The sequence below is a fragment of the Diospyros lotus genome, chromosome 7, assembly GCF_014633365.1.
Source record: "Diospyros lotus cultivar Yz01 chromosome 7, ASM1463336v1, whole genome shotgun sequence".
NCBI lineage: Eukaryota > Viridiplantae > Streptophyta > Magnoliopsida > Ericales > Ebenaceae > Diospyros > Diospyros lotus.
Window position 1 is genome coordinate 34767463 of NC_068344.1, and position 15139 is coordinate 34782601.

Sequence of the window (15139 nt, forward strand, 5' to 3'; positions counted from 1 at the left end):
CAAATAACAAATAATCAATGGCAAAATATATATTATAGCCCCTATATTTGCATGTTTTTTTTTTTTTTTTCTTTAGACACTCAAATTTTTTGTTGTTTCAATTACACCTTGAACTATACAATTTTAAGTCAATTGGACTCTTGAACATTTTATTGTTTCAATTACACCATTGAACTATACTTAATTCTATTCTCAATAAATTTGTCGAGATATGCAATTGACTCAAAATTATATAATTTAAGGTTTAATTGAAATAATAAAAAATTTGATTATTTAAATAAAAAAAAGTGCAAGTACAAAACTAAAACATATATTTGACAAATAATTAATCTTCCACTCAACATATTGCATGATATGGCCATGAGAATCCAAATAAGACTAATTTACCCATTTTAAATTAACATAAGTGTAAAAATTGTTAAATGGACTTAAATTTTATTTAAAAGTTTATTAAAACAAGTACCTGCAGGAGAGTTAGGCATAAATGGCTTCTTCTTTTATATTTACACACATTTAACAATTGCACAATTCCGCCGTTATGGTACAACTTGGTGTGATCTTTTGAGTGCAAATCTGCATCCATCTACTGCGTCTTTGATTGATAAAAATACATTTTCTTTCCCAATTTTCTCTATGAAATTTGTTATTATCAACTTCTCCATAACTCGAAGTCTTGGGTTCACTAAACTCATCTGCAAAACAAAATCAAGAAAAATATAACTTTATAAAACTTTCATACAGAAAATGTTGTTAATTAAATAAAACAACAGTGTTCCTTTCGTAATTAAAAATCACTTTAATAAGTATTTTTTAAATATAAATACAAAAGTTTTATAAAATTCCTATTTACATATATCATTAGAGAACTTAAAATATGAAAAGTGCTATCCATACAGAAATTTTATGTAAAAAAACATTATCCGAATAATGTGATAGAGATATTCACATAAATATATAGCCCACTTCAAAGGCATGCATTTTTAGTTTTAATGAATAGTTAATTATGAGTCATAATCATTTTATATAATAAAACTATTATTATTATTATTTTCGATCATGTTAAGACTACTATTTTCATATCATGCACAATAATTAAGAATGAGAATTGGAGAGTGTTGAAGGGCACCTGAATCTCTCTCGCTTTCAAGGTTTTTAAGATCTCAATTAGGGTTTCCACCCCTGTTATATCAATGGCTGTAACTCCTGCAAACCCATATTGTGTTATATGTTATATTACAAATATGAATGCACAAATTATGATACAGTATTGTACACAAATTAGAAGAGAGCACGTGCTCTCGAGTTAAGTTGTCATCTCTGCAAGAGATAAAATAACAATAATTTTGAAATTATTAATATTTAATTGAAATATTGAATGTTAGGACATATAGTGCATCAAGATTTTGTACAAAAAGTTTCTTCATATGACATTACTCTTATGGATTAAAAAGGTTGCATGTAAATTTGACCAATCTTGCCAAGCTTAAATAATAATTTACTATGTAGATCACAAACTTACCTCCCAAATCTATCACAATCAGCCCAATTTCGTTACTTTTTTCCTCTTCATCTCTAATCCATCTCAAGATCCTGCTCAAAAATTTGAAAAAAGAAAGAAACACAAGAGCAACACTAATTCAATCTTAACTTGCTCAAAATGTATAATAATATACAACAACAACAATAAAATACTAAGTTCTTATATATACAGAAGTAAAATCAAAAGCAAAATCAAAGTTACCTTTCAGTAATGTAAGTGCAATTTGCAAAGTAAATAGGGGAACCAAGTTGGAGCACAATAATTCCCGGCAGCTCGGTTGCCTCGGGATATTGCTCCACATCGCGATGCAACGTTGAGTTTCTTATCTTCCCCAACTTGCAGCTAGCAGGCCTGGCCACATACAAAAGGGCCCTAACAATAGAAAGCCCTACCTAAATCCAAAAGGGGTCGTAAACAAGCCAACATGAAAAATTTTATAGAGAATGAGACTCATTGACGATCATATATTGAAACACTTACTGACATCATGATGCCAATGCTCATGCTAATGAAGGCAACACCGATTAAAGCAGCCATGCAAATGCAGAAATCAAACTTGTCAGTCTTGAACAAGTGATAAACCTTCTTGTACTTGATCAAACCGAACATCGCCGTCATGATAATGGCGGAAAGGGAAACGAGAGGGGTGTAGCTGAAGAGAGGAGCCAAGAAGATAAGAGTGAGCATCATGCAGATGGCCATCACAACGTTCGACATTGCTGTCTTGCACCCGGAGTTGAAGTTAACGGCGGTTTTTGAAAATGGCCCTGCAGATTAAACCACCATTATTGTGAAAAATTAACTTCATGAGCTCAGCTATGGATAGACTATTTTGTTGGAGTTGTAATTAGGGTTTCGTTACCAGTAGTCAAGTAGCAAGAAGTGAAGGAGCCCACAATGTTCATCAAGCCAAAGGCTATCATCTCCTTGCTCCCATCAATCTGTTCATTATTCATTATGGCAAAGCTCCTCCCAATTGCTATTCCTTCCTGCAGTGACATTTTTCAACTTGATATATATGTTGGCAAAGGAGTACAATAACTATGACAACATAGAAAAAGGATGATTTTATAGAATGAAGTTCTTGGTTCTTACAGCAAGAGCCACCATGGCAGTAATGATCCCAACTTGCAGGGGGGCTAGTAAATATTTGGTGTCAAAGTTCAGGTATTGAATGGAGAGAGGATTTAAACCCTTTTTCAGGTCACCAATCTGCAATTACAAGACCATGAAGAAAAGTAAAGTCACATTCGGAATAAAGATTTTATTTTATGTTTGGATTAAGGGGATGAAGAGGAAGGAAAAAGAAGAATGAGGAAGGGAAATAATTCCCTTGTTTGGAATAAATTTAAATCCAAACAATTTCAAGAGAAGAGGGGAAGGGTACGTATAGAGGGAACATTATCTCCCCCTTGCCCACGTTCTTTTAATTCTGTGTGGGGAAAATGAAGTCTGCTTTAGTGACTTTATGTTTATTTTATTGTTTTTTTTCTTTATTTTAAAGCATATTCATTAAAAACATAAATCTTATATTTAAAATTTAATATTATCTCTTTTCTGCTTTTCATTTTCTCTTTTGACTATCAAATAACAGGAAGATTTTTTTTTCTTTTCCCCATTAAATATCTAAATAAGAGAAAAATAAGTACTTTTCTTTTCCCCTCATTCCCTTTCTTTTTCTTTTATAACCTAAAAGCAGAATATTGTGGTGTGATACCCAACAAGTCCAAGGCGATGATGTTTTTTGGTCGGGTAAGTTATCTATCATAGGCTTTGGCCTGGGATTGATAGGATGAAGAGAGGTCCAACCCACAAATAGGTGGCCCGACAAAAAGATGGCCCAAATAAACTTGTCTTGTTTTTTTGGAGGAAAGTTGGGCTTAGCCCAGCTGCTCAAAACATGGACCAAGCCCACTGATTCAAGCCCATTACTTGCCTCCTATCTAAAAGCCCTGATTCAGCCCATACTCTATCTTATCTTGCCCTAGTTGATCTGATGGAAGAGCTGCAACTTGGTCGCTGGCTGTTTGAAGCTCCAGGTTTGATTCTTCCTTATCCCTCATCCCCTTCTCATCTCTTTCGGATACCTAGGAGGCTGATCCTCATCTTGATGGCCTGCTATCTGTTCTTCGAGGGTTATCTATATCTATTGAGTATACGAGAAGAGTAAAAAAGGTGTGCAGAAAATCGGAGAAGAAAGATAGAGCCAAGAGTGAGAAGAGTGTTCCTTTAGTGGGGTTGTTTCGCATCCCTGTGTGGGTGTATCATTCTCGGTTGGGGTTTTCGATAGAGGCAGATTTGGGTGTTGATCAAAGGGTTCTTGGGTTGTGCTTGGAACCGATTCTGAGTTGCCATTTGTGGGTGACGGACCGATCAACGCTGAGCCTTGAAAATTCATCTTCTTCTTCTCCATTGCCGAACAAACAGGGAGTTTTATTGTTCTTTGATTTCAACTTTTATTTTCTGCATTATTGCTTATTGTTTTGTGCGATTTTCTTTGCCCTAACATTTTGGTTTCTTGTGGGTTTTGCGAGGATAAATCCCTACAGAGAAAATCAAAGAGAAATAATTCCTTCACTTTTAAAGAATAATATAATAGAGTGTGATTAATAATTCTTGAGGTGAAAATAATAGTACCTGTAAATATTAAAGTCATTAATTGTTAATTCAAAGCAAAAAAATATGAAGGGAACTAACAATTGGAATCCCGTGCTTCTCAGCATGAGCAAAATAGGCGAAGAGACCGCCGGTAACCACCACCACCATCGGAGATACAGCGGATACCCAGAATAGCCTTGGCTGCTTTTTCGACTGCAAGTCTCAAAAATCTCACACTAATTACATATATTTTAATTACTAATATAAATATGATTCCTTATTTATGACTACTTTTTTTATATGTATATATGAAACCAAAACTCACAATATACTCACAAGATATCTTGTGAATTGGAGGAATGTCAGGAAAATTACACCCACGATCACGCTCTCTACTCGCCACTGTCCAATAAGCAAAAATTAAAATGGTTAGCAAAATTATAAGCCAAATACATATTTTAGTTCTTATATTTGTACATTTTTTTCATTTAGATATTTAAATTTTTTATTTTTTCAAAGATACATTTGAATTATGCAATTTCAAGTTAATTGTATATATGAACTTTTTGTTATTTTAATTATATCTTTAAACTATGCAATTTCAAGTTAATTGCATATCTCACAAATTTGTTAAACATAATAAATTCAGAAGTGTAATTAAAATAACAAAAAATTTAAGAGTGCAATTGAGTGAAATTATAAGTTCATGAGTGTTTTTGAAATAACAAAAAAAAAATTAATTTTTTTAAGAAAAAAATATGCAGGGATTAAAATATATATTTTATCAAAATTATACATAGTCAATAATAACATGCGACTGACATACTGTTGTTTATAAAATAAATAAGCTAATTTGGTCATTTTAAAGTTTGGCACAAAGTTAGGACTGGATTTGAATCCCAGGAGGACATGAAATCATGTATTTTTCTTTTTTCAGGATATATATAATATATAAGCACTTGCTATTACCTAATTATTGTCCTTCCTAAAGAAGGGCTTTCATATAAGCAACAAAGACTCTAGAAAAATACAAATGGATCAATGATACGTGGGGAGTCAAAACGTCGAAATAAATCTCCTACAAAGTGATGGAAGAACAAAGAGAGAGAGAAAAAAAACCAGTAATATATAAATATAATAAATATTTTTACAGATTAGAGTAATTTATTAATACGAAAAAAAGGCAATTTATTAATACTAACAGACAAACCGTAATTTGTTAGTAATTATATGGGAACATTGATTAGAGACTTCCTAATTTTAAAATTTATTTAATAAATTTTTGAATTTTAAAACTAACCGCAACATCTTATATTAGTCAAGTCATTCCATAAATTTTGGTTTTTTGAGGGAGTATTGTAGTTAATTTTAAAAATTTACTGATTAAACAAATTTTAAAATTTATTTGATGTCTGAACCAATGAGCCAAAGTTGATAGGGTATAGATTTAATTTGCCCTAATTATATATCTTAAAAATTTATTAAAATAATTTACAGTCTGTAAAATATATAGTTCTATATATGAGAGTGAGTATGATGAAAACTAAACCTCGTTTCTATACTGGAAAACTGCACGTAAAACGGAAACCACATCAGTTTTGGTGGTGAAATGCATCAATCCAAGCATGCCCTTAAGCTGTTGCAGGCAGATGAGAAGGGCAGTGCCGCCCATGAATCCGGTAATTGTTGAATGGGATAAGAAATCCACCAATATCCCAAGCCTGCATAAAAGTAATTAAGTTGTAATCACTACAGTATTATTTTAAATGCAATTAATTATGCGATATTCATATTTATCGTTAAAAATAAGAACAATTTTATAAAATAATTATCAAATTATATGTTAGAGATTAAAAATGATAATATGAAAACTATAACATTACACTTCTTTACAAGCCTTATTAGTGAATTAGTCTGATTAAATGTTGAGATTAAAAATAATAACATGCAAAGATTGACAAAACAACCAAATTTTCTTTACAAGTTCGAGCTTATAGATGAGACCATAATTAATAATTTAATAGTATGTATAGTATTCTTGAATTTGAAAACAAAGCAACTGATAATATTCGTTGATTCAAATTTTAAATACAAGGAATAAGAGTAAATCTATTGAGTTATCCCACTATTTCTTCCTACCCTGCTTGTCCTCTTCTCAATAAAGATGCATTTAGAGATTAATTTTAAATAATTTTATTTAAAATTTGCAATTAAAACCAGTTATATTTGTCATTTCAAATAACATTTATTTTTGTATCATTTTAATTTCTTCATTTTTTTTGGGTTTAAATCTTCCCACAATTTATACCTAATCCAACTGCCTTTAACAAAAATATATCCCAATAATAAGTTTGATATATATCCACATAATGAATTTTGAATTTATAAATTTCATGATATGAACGAATGACTACTACAATATAGGCCACATCCTGTGTACGAACATAGAATTTATACAAATATTCAAACAAAACAATTATGACTTATAGGGATTAACTACTAATCTATAATCTTTTATTATCATTTTTTTGGCACAAAATCTTATAAATATATATCATATTCTTCCTCAATTTTATTGAAAGATCTCACCTCAACAAGCCCATGGCCGTTTGAAAGAGACCTGTGATGAATGTGGCCGTAAAAACCAGGTGAAGATACAACTCTGGACTATCAATAGGTGACACTTTGTCTCCGATCGTCGACGATATGAGCAAAGAACAGGCCGCCACTGTTCCAACAGCCAGATGCTTTGAGCTACCGAAAACAGCATAAACAAGAGGAGGAACAAAGCTTGAATCTGCAGAAACAAAACGCAATTTGGTTTCTTTTAAAAGGAAAAAACAAACAAACAAACACTCAGTACAGGCAATGGAAATACATAAATTCACGCACAATCTTTTCCCTGTTATCGAAGAAAATTCGCAGCCCTTAATCGTTGAATCATCATTGGCTAAACTCATCCGATCGAATCATGCAATAATCCACACAAATCATAGAATATCTATAGATCAGTTGCCTCAAGGAATCTCAACTCTAATAGCAGAGGAAATTCAGACAATCCTTATGCAGAATGACAGCAATCATTACTAACCATGCATTGAACATAAGAAAACATTAACCGAACTGATTCCTAATTATTTAAGTGTGATACAATACAAATAGAATTTCATATTAAATAATTCGAAATTCATATTTAATGATGACTCATTGATGATTAATCATGATCAGTCGTACAAGAAAAATGATCCAACCGAATTGACTTATAACTGCAAGAGTGCATTGCCATATTACTTCCAGTGGCAAATTCTGTTGAAAAATCTTTTTAGGTTTGTTTACAATAGAAATTCTGCAACTGTATATATGCTATGATTGTACGTAATTAAGGCATATGTATATGTATATATATATATATATGTTTATGTTTGTCGACGGAAAGGCTTACAGAGGCCGATGACGACAGGGATGTTGGCGAGCTTGGCATAGCTGATTCCTTGGGGAATGGCGAGGCTGGCAATGGTGATTCCGGCCAGAAGATCGTACCTGAACAAGCGCAGATTGTAGGTCGGCAGCCACTGGCAGATTGGGACAAAGTACTGGATCGCCTTCTTGGTTTTGGTGGAGAATGGCTGGTCCTTGAAATCGTGGAACGGATCGTCGGGGAAGAGAGCCTCCTTGGCGGCCGCCTTGAATGTAGTGGCGAAGCTTCTAGGAACGGCAAAGTTCACGCTATGATCGACTGATTCCGCAGAAGTTGTCATGGCGAGAGAGAGAGAGAGAGAGAGAAGGGTTTGTTATTCGTTATAGTGTAAATCTGCCCATTTATAGACGAATCCAGAACGGAAGAAGGATAAGGGGGATGACGAAGATAATTGGATTGGGGTTAATCAATCGTATAATTTTAATTAATTAATTATACATTAAAATGTTTCGAAACTATACAAATAAAATGTCACACTATTTCAATAGTATTTTACTGTAAAAATATCAATTTTCCTAATATATATATATAGATTGACATCTTATTCAAGATCACACTAGCACGTTTATAACTATTTTATTTAACATTTCTTTACTAATACGAATTTCCATACTCACACTAAGGTTGAGTTTGGCATCGGTTTTTTTAGTTATCTGTCTCATTTTTTGCTTTCAAAAGTAAGGTTTGGAAGTTAGGTAAATGTTTTTGGATAACTTCTAAAAAGAAAAGAAATGTTCTTCTAAGGAGATGTAACATATTTCATTTACATACATAATTTAGTTTATTTTAAAGATAATGTTACATAGAGTTGGACATATGAACTCAATTGAATAGGGATTTGGGAGTTGGTTTAAATTGTTTTGTGGCCTAAGAGAAGAACATCTTAATGATCAGAGAGAGAGAGAGAGAGAGATTACAGAACAGAGTGGTGACTTGCCTTATGGCTCTATTTCGGCCCATCAAGGTCTTGGGCATGGCCCAAGATTTGCTTCAAATTTCGTTGCATGCAGGTCTATTAGGTAATGGTTAAATCCATGTTCAATTGTAACAATTTGGCTAGTGTGGTAGCCTCAGTTATCAAAACATTTTGTTAGATATATTTAATATCTAACAATGGCTGTGACCAAAACATTTTATTTCCTAAGAAAAAAAAAACTCATTACGTACTGAAAAACAAAAATACTAATCAAAATGATCCCAAAAAATGCAAAAATGCCATCGTAAGATATAATCAAATGATGAAAACATTAACCAATATAGACCACCAAGGACACAAAAAAAGGTGATAATTTTATTTAAAAGATTGAAAATCAAACATGAAAGTTGATACAAAACTTAAAAATAACTAATATATATATATATATATATATTCTCATCCAGTCTACACGGATAAATGTCTTTCTTCATTAACATACATTTAGGGTTACAAGAGCTAACTGCATAATTCCATCCTTAATGTATCGACTTGCTTTGATCTTTAGAGTGCAAATCTGCATGCCTCTACTGCATCTTCGATTGATAAGAATACATTTTCTCGTCCAATTTTATCTAGGAAATTTGTTACTGTGAACTTCTCCATGACCTGAAGCCTAGGGTTCACTAAACCCACCTGCAAAATTTACTCGATAGGGTAAGGAAAATGATAGTTTTAAAAAATGTTGAATACAAAATGTTGTTTGAATAAAATACCAATATCATTTCTGTAATCATTTATTACTTCAATGGGTTTTTTTTCCTTAATTAGAATGACGTGATAGTAGTATTCTTTGTAATTGTAACCCAGTTTACTAGATGCTTTTATTTTCAAATGAATAGTTAATTACAAATTATGTCATTTCATATAAAAAGAATATATGTATAAAATATTTATTATTATATCATGACAATTAGAATCTATAATTATGGATAAGAACTACAGAATGGTGAAGGGCACCTTAATCTCTCTTGCTTCCATGCTTTCTAGGATTTCAACTAGGGTTTCCACCCCCGTTGTGTCAATGGATGTAACTCCTGCATAGCAACATTCATGTTGTATTACAAACTTTAGTAGCACAAATCAAAATAAAATTGTGCCATCACTAACCATCTACAAGACATCATATACATTAATATTGTTGCCATGTAAACTTGTTCAATCTTGCCAAGCTTAATTAAATTGTAATTTACTACTTAGATCATCAAACTTACCTCCCAAATCCAACAAAATATGCTTAATATCCTCTTCATCTCTAACCCACCTTAAAATTCTGGTAAAAAATTTGAACAACGACAAGAACGCAAGATCAAAACTTCATCAATCTAAATTGTTCACGAATGAAATATATATTTATATATATATATATATAAAAGTAAAATCAAAAACTAAAGTTTACCTTTCTCTAATGTAAGTGGAGTTTGCAAAGTAGATAGGGGAACTGAGTTGCAGAACAATGATTCCTGGCAGCTCGGTTGCGCTAGGATATTGCTCGATATCACGATATAATGTTGAGTTTGGTATCTTTCCAAGTTTGCAGCTAGCAGGCCTTGCCACAAATAAGAGGGCTCTAAGGATTGAAAGCCCAACCTGAAACAGAAGGGTTGTAAACAATTTAACAAGGTAAATTTTTATACAAAATGATTCAGACTCATTAATGATCAATCACATATCGATGTGCTATATATGTAGCTTACGGATAAGATGAGGCCAATGTCCATGCTAATGAAGGAGACGCCGAAGAAAGCGACCACGCAAATGCAGAAATCGAACTTGTCAGTCTTGAAGAGGTGATAAGCCTTCTTGTACTGAATCAAGTCGAACATGGCTGACATGATAATGGCGGAAAGGGCGACGAGAGGGGTGTAGCGGAAGAGAGGAGCTAGCCAGAGAAGGGTGAGCATCATGCAGAGGGACATCACCACGTTCGACATAGCTGTCTTGCACCCAGCTGTTAAGTTAACCGCGGTTTTGGAGAATGGCCCTGTTGATTAATTAAGAAACCGTCATCTTGAAACGTTAAAAAGAAAATCCTTTTGTTCCTTTCTCAATCAAATTCTTTATCAAGTTTCGATTAGGGACCTGTGGTTAAGTAACAAGAAGTGAGGGAGCCGACTATGTTCATCAAACCGAAGGCAATCATCTCCTTGTTCCCATCAATCTGTTCATTCTCCATTATGGCAAAGCTCTTTCCAATTGCAATTCCCTCCTGCAGTAACGTTAATATTTTAATTTTAGCATTATATATACATATGTTTGGAAACAACTATATATATATAGTTAGGAGGGTGATTTTAAATTTTAATGACGAAGTTGTTGTTTCTTACAGCAAGAGCCACCATGGCAGTGATGATCCCAGCTTGCAGAGGGGCTGATATGTACTTCGTATCAAAGTTTAGGTCCTTAATAGAAAGGGGATTTAACCCTTCTTTCAGCTCACCGACCTGCAATCTCAAGCCCAGAGAAAGTTAATTTGGAAGATTTCTAAAAGACAAAACCAAAGGAAAACAATCCACTTGTTTTTAAGAATAATAAACTAAATAAGTTTTCTTTTTCTTCTGCGTAAATGTGTTCGTTTTCTTCTCTTTTATTCAAGTAAATAAAAAGATATATAATTTAAACTTTAAGGGTCTACACATATACAATATACATGATTAATAGGTTATTGGGAATGTTTAAAAAACCAGACCTAGCTATTCTTATCATTAGTCCAAATAAATGATAAAAGCATTTTTAGATTACTTTTTTGCTGCCCTCTTACATGAAGAAATCTAGAATCTAGAACCTATAGCTAGCAAATAGGGATGTAAGTACCTGGCTTTAGGCCGGCCAGTCCGGCCTAATCCCAATATTTGGGCCGAACAAGATGACACACAGCCCACTAGTGCAACTTTGAAAAGGACAAAATAGGAAAAACCAGAAGAGAAGGAAAATTTTGTTGGTGTGTAAAGTGACCTATTATCTAATACTTAAAATTTGATCATATTATTAAAGATTTTTTAATTTGATTTTATTATTTATTAAATAAAAATTATTTTAATCTTCTGTTACCAGATTAATCGTGAAGGAAAGTAATTAATGATTAATTCAAAGCTAAAAAGGCAGCTTAGTAAATAAAATAAAATAAAATAAAGAGAGGCAAAAGGAACTAACAATTTGAATTCCATGCTTCTCGGCATGAGCTAAATAGGCAAAGAGGCCGCCGGTAACCACCACCACCATAGGAGCTACTGCGGATACCCAGAATAGCTTTGGTTTCTTTTTTGACTACAAAGTCAAAAACCCAATTTAATTATATATAATATTTTTAATTATTAATATAAATATGAGCTGTTATTTATAACTGTTTTTCAAAAATATGTGATGAAGGAACTCACAATATATCTTGTGATTTGGAGAAATACCAAGAAAAATATACCCACGATCACACTCTCTGCTCGCCACTGCATTTTACAGAAATTAATAAAAATATATATTAGTTAAGCATTTTAAATCTTAATTAATAAAAATAGATATTAATTAGGCATATATTATTGCCTAATTATTGTCCTTCATAAGGGCGGGCCTTCATTTAAGCAACGGATGCTATAGAAATAACCGGGGACCAATATGGGGGAGTCCAGACGTCATAGTAAATCTTGAAGAAAGTGATGGAACCAACAGACAGATAAAATAATTTTGATTGTACATAGTAACTTAATTTAATAAATAGTTATATAGTTTAAAATAACAATTGATTCAAATAATTTATATTATTTATGGCCGTCAAACCTCATTTCTGTGACTGAAGATTGAACGTAAAACCGAAACTACGTCAGTCTTGGTGGTGAAATGCTTTAATCCAAGCATGCCCATCAGCTGTTGCCGGCAGATCACCATGGCGGTGCCGCCCATGAATCCGGTGATCGTCGAATGCGATACGAAATCCACCAATATTCCAACCCTGCACGAACATCACTAAAACATGTAGTTAATCACTGGAGATTATAATAAATTTGAAGAGCTTAATCAAATGAAAAGATGTGATAATCCCATAGTTTGTTATTGTAAAATAAGATGTTATCTGTAAACTAATTTATATTCAATTGGCTCGTATCATACGCAAATCTATCCATGTTTTCTCACCATCTCTATCTATTTTCTTCTTCCCTTCCTCTCTCTCTTCCTGTATAAAATTTATATACACATGTGATGTTGGAATATATCGAGAACGATTTCGGTGCATCTGAATCCCTAACACAAAAGAGGCATCACCAAGATCTTTCATCTCAAAATTTTTTAATAGATATCTCTTGGTTTCATGCAACAAGCCTATATCATTAGTGGCAAGCAATATGTTATCAACATACAAAACTAGGAAAATATGTTTACTCCCACTCAATTTTTGATACACACAATCATTCATAGCATTAACTTCAAAACCAAACGAGATAATGACTTGATGAAATTATGTATTGTTAAATGTGTAATGCTATCTTAAGGTTTAGCCAATTAAAAGTGATCTATAAAGTTTATTTTTTGGCTATTGGGTATTAAACTATCATGGAATTAATGTATAGAGACATAAGTTATATTTCTAAATTGATGATGGGCCAATTTGAAAATATTAAAAGTTATTATTAACTGCTATATAAAGGGGTTATTGTCCCCAATTGAAAAAGTAGTTTTGATATCTTTGCATCCCCATCAACAGAGAAATTCTAAGAAATTAGAAATCAATTGGAAGATCAAAATACCCGTTTTTTGATTAATCATCATAATGGATACAAGTACGCTTCCGTTTGTTATTTATTTCATTCTTAGTGATTTGATATGAACGTTCTTGAAATTTGGATAAGCATTCTACATGTTACACTATTTTGTTCATTTACTGCAAAAGAAAAACTCATAATTTAGAATAATCCTGTAATTATCACTTTAATGTGTGTGTGTGTACATCAGCTTCTTCCTTAATTTCATCGAAGGTCTCACCTCAAGAAGCCCATGGCCGTTTGAAGGAGACCTGCGAAGAAGGTGGCCGTGAAAACCAGGTGAAGATACAAGTCCGGATTATCATTTGGCGACACTTTGTCTCCGATCGTCGATGATATAAGCAAAGAACAGGCCGCCACCGTTCCAACAGCAACATGCTTGGAGCTGCCAAACACGGCATAAACAAGGGGAGGAACAAAGCTTGAATCTGCATGTTATATAAACAAATTAAAACACGAATTTTTTTTTTTAAAGCAAAACCAATTACCACCTTGCCTTGCGTGCACTAACAATGACACATGAGTGATCTTTATCCTAAATTTCTTGATCTTTATTCAGTATCAATGATTTATGACTTAAGACAGTGTTATTCGAGGCAGTAGTATGAGCGAATGCAATTTCATAGTGTTAAAGCATATATTTTGTCGACGGAAGGACTTACAGAGGCCGATGACCGGAGGGACGTTGGCGAGCTTGGCGTAGCTGATTCCCTGGGGAATGGCGAGGCTGGCGATGGTGGTTCCGGCCAGAAGATCGTACCGGAACAGGCGAAGGTTGTAGTTGGGGAGCCACTGGAAGATTGGGACGAAGTATTGGATTGCTTTCTTGGTTTTACCGGAAAATGTCTGGTTCTTGAAGTCGTGGAACGGATCGTCGGGGAAGAGAGTCTCCTTGACGGCCGCCTTGAATGTGGTGGCGAAGCTTCTTGGAGTGGCGAAGCTCACCGTCTGGTCGGCGGATTCAGCTGGACTTGCCATGGCCGGCCGCTACAGAGAGAGATACAGAGCTAGGGGGAGAGAGACAGAGTTTGTTGTTCGTTTGAAGTGGCTTAAACAGACGTACTGACATGGGAATGAGCCTCTTATCTTTGAGCCGGGATGTTGTGCAGCTGTCCCCTTCCTTGTACAGTTAGGATGCACATCATTCATTTTTAAATAATAATTTTTACAAAAAAATTATAAAATCAAATAAAAAAATTATAAAATCAAATAATAACATATATATAATCAACATATATTTCATTTATAATTTTTTTTTTAATTTTATAACTTTTTTACAAAAATTATTATTTAAAAATTGGTGATGTAACTGTTTTTCATTGGCTGGACAATAAAAAAGATAACAAAATGGGACAGCAGATCATGTCCCCTTATTTTTTCTCTTATCCCCTAAATGGTATTCCAATAAATAAAAAAATATAATAGGGCCCTCTTATCTTTCACCTAATTCCTTCCCCCCCCAACCATCTTGCCCGCTCCCCCCTAGTGGCAGGACAGGGGCCGGGGGAGGAACCTTGTAAACATGGGGAGGGGAAAACGTTGTAAAACAAGTGTTCTCTGCAAATAAAAAAAAAAAAAATAAGAGGACCCTCAATTTTTCCCCTTATTTTTCCACATATGTGATGGAAAAATAAGCCTGAGGGCCCCTCTTATCTTCCCCCAACCCCAACCCCCACCCCCCCCAAAAAAAAAATCATGTTAGTGGCAGCACAGCACTGGAGAACGTTGTAAATAAGAGGGGAGGGGGAAACGTTGTAAATAACGGAAAACAAGTGTTCCTGCAAATAAAAAAAATAAAT

The 15139-nt window shown here is 33.5% G+C and overlaps 2 protein-coding genes across 2 annotated transcripts; both read right to left on the bottom strand.

The window, feature by feature from the left end:
- Positions 1–495: 495 nt before the first annotated feature.
- Positions 496–7896, bottom strand: LOC127806063 (probable sulfate transporter 3.5). The gene is made up of 12 exons (XM_052343054.1): positions 7581–7896; positions 6728–6935; positions 5688–5859; positions 4475–4540; positions 4238–4351; positions 2636–2752; positions 2403–2529; positions 2021–2307; positions 1742–1932; positions 1520–1590; positions 1127–1203; positions 496–692 (listed from the first exon to the last, which is right to left on the bottom strand). Exons 1-12 carry the CDS (start codon positions 7894–7896, stop codon positions 537–539), a joined length of 1902 nt encoding a protein of 633 aa, XP_052199014.1. The 3' UTR covers positions 496–536.
- A 1197-nt stretch (positions 7897–9093) lies between these two features.
- Positions 9094–14343, bottom strand: LOC127806064 (probable sulfate transporter 3.5). Its single transcript, XM_052343056.1, has 12 exons — positions 14003–14343; positions 13561–13768; positions 12361–12532; positions 11967–12032; positions 11743–11856; positions 10917–11033; positions 10672–10798; positions 10287–10573; positions 9989–10179; positions 9804–9862; positions 9550–9626; positions 9094–9225 (listed from the first exon to the last, which is right to left on the bottom strand). Exons 1-12 carry the CDS (start codon positions 14316–14318, stop codon positions 9094–9096), a joined length of 1866 nt encoding a protein of 621 aa, XP_052199016.1. The 5' UTR covers positions 14319–14343.
- Between the last annotated feature and the right edge of the window lie 796 nt (positions 14344–15139).

Bases quoted from the DNA above. Each gene is read 5' to 3' on its own strand.
- LOC127806063 (XM_052343054.1), bottom strand. From the start codon at position 7,896: ATGACAACTTCTGCGGAATCAGTCGATCATAGCGTGAACTTTGCCGTT. The intron at 2,753-4,237 runs GTTAGTTCCCTT...TTGTAATTGCAG, and splicing joins AGAAGCACGGGATTCCAATT to ATTGGTGACCTGAAAAAGGG. The intron at 2,308-2,402 runs GTAACGAAACCC...TTTAATCTGCAG, and splicing joins TTCTTGCTACTTGACTACTG to GGCCATTTTCAAAAACCGCC.
- LOC127806064 (XM_052343056.1), bottom strand. From the start codon at position 14,318: ATGGCAAGTCCAGCTGAATCCGCCGACCAGACGGTGAGCTTCGCCACT. The intron at 11,034-11,742 runs GTTAGTTCCTTT...TTGAGATTGCAG, and splicing joins AGAAGCATGGAATTCAAATT to GTCGGTGAGCTGAAAGAAGG. The intron at 9,627-9,803 runs GTAAGTTTGATG...GTTGCTATGCAG, and splicing joins TATTTTGTTGGATTTGGGAG to GAGTTACATCCATTGACACA.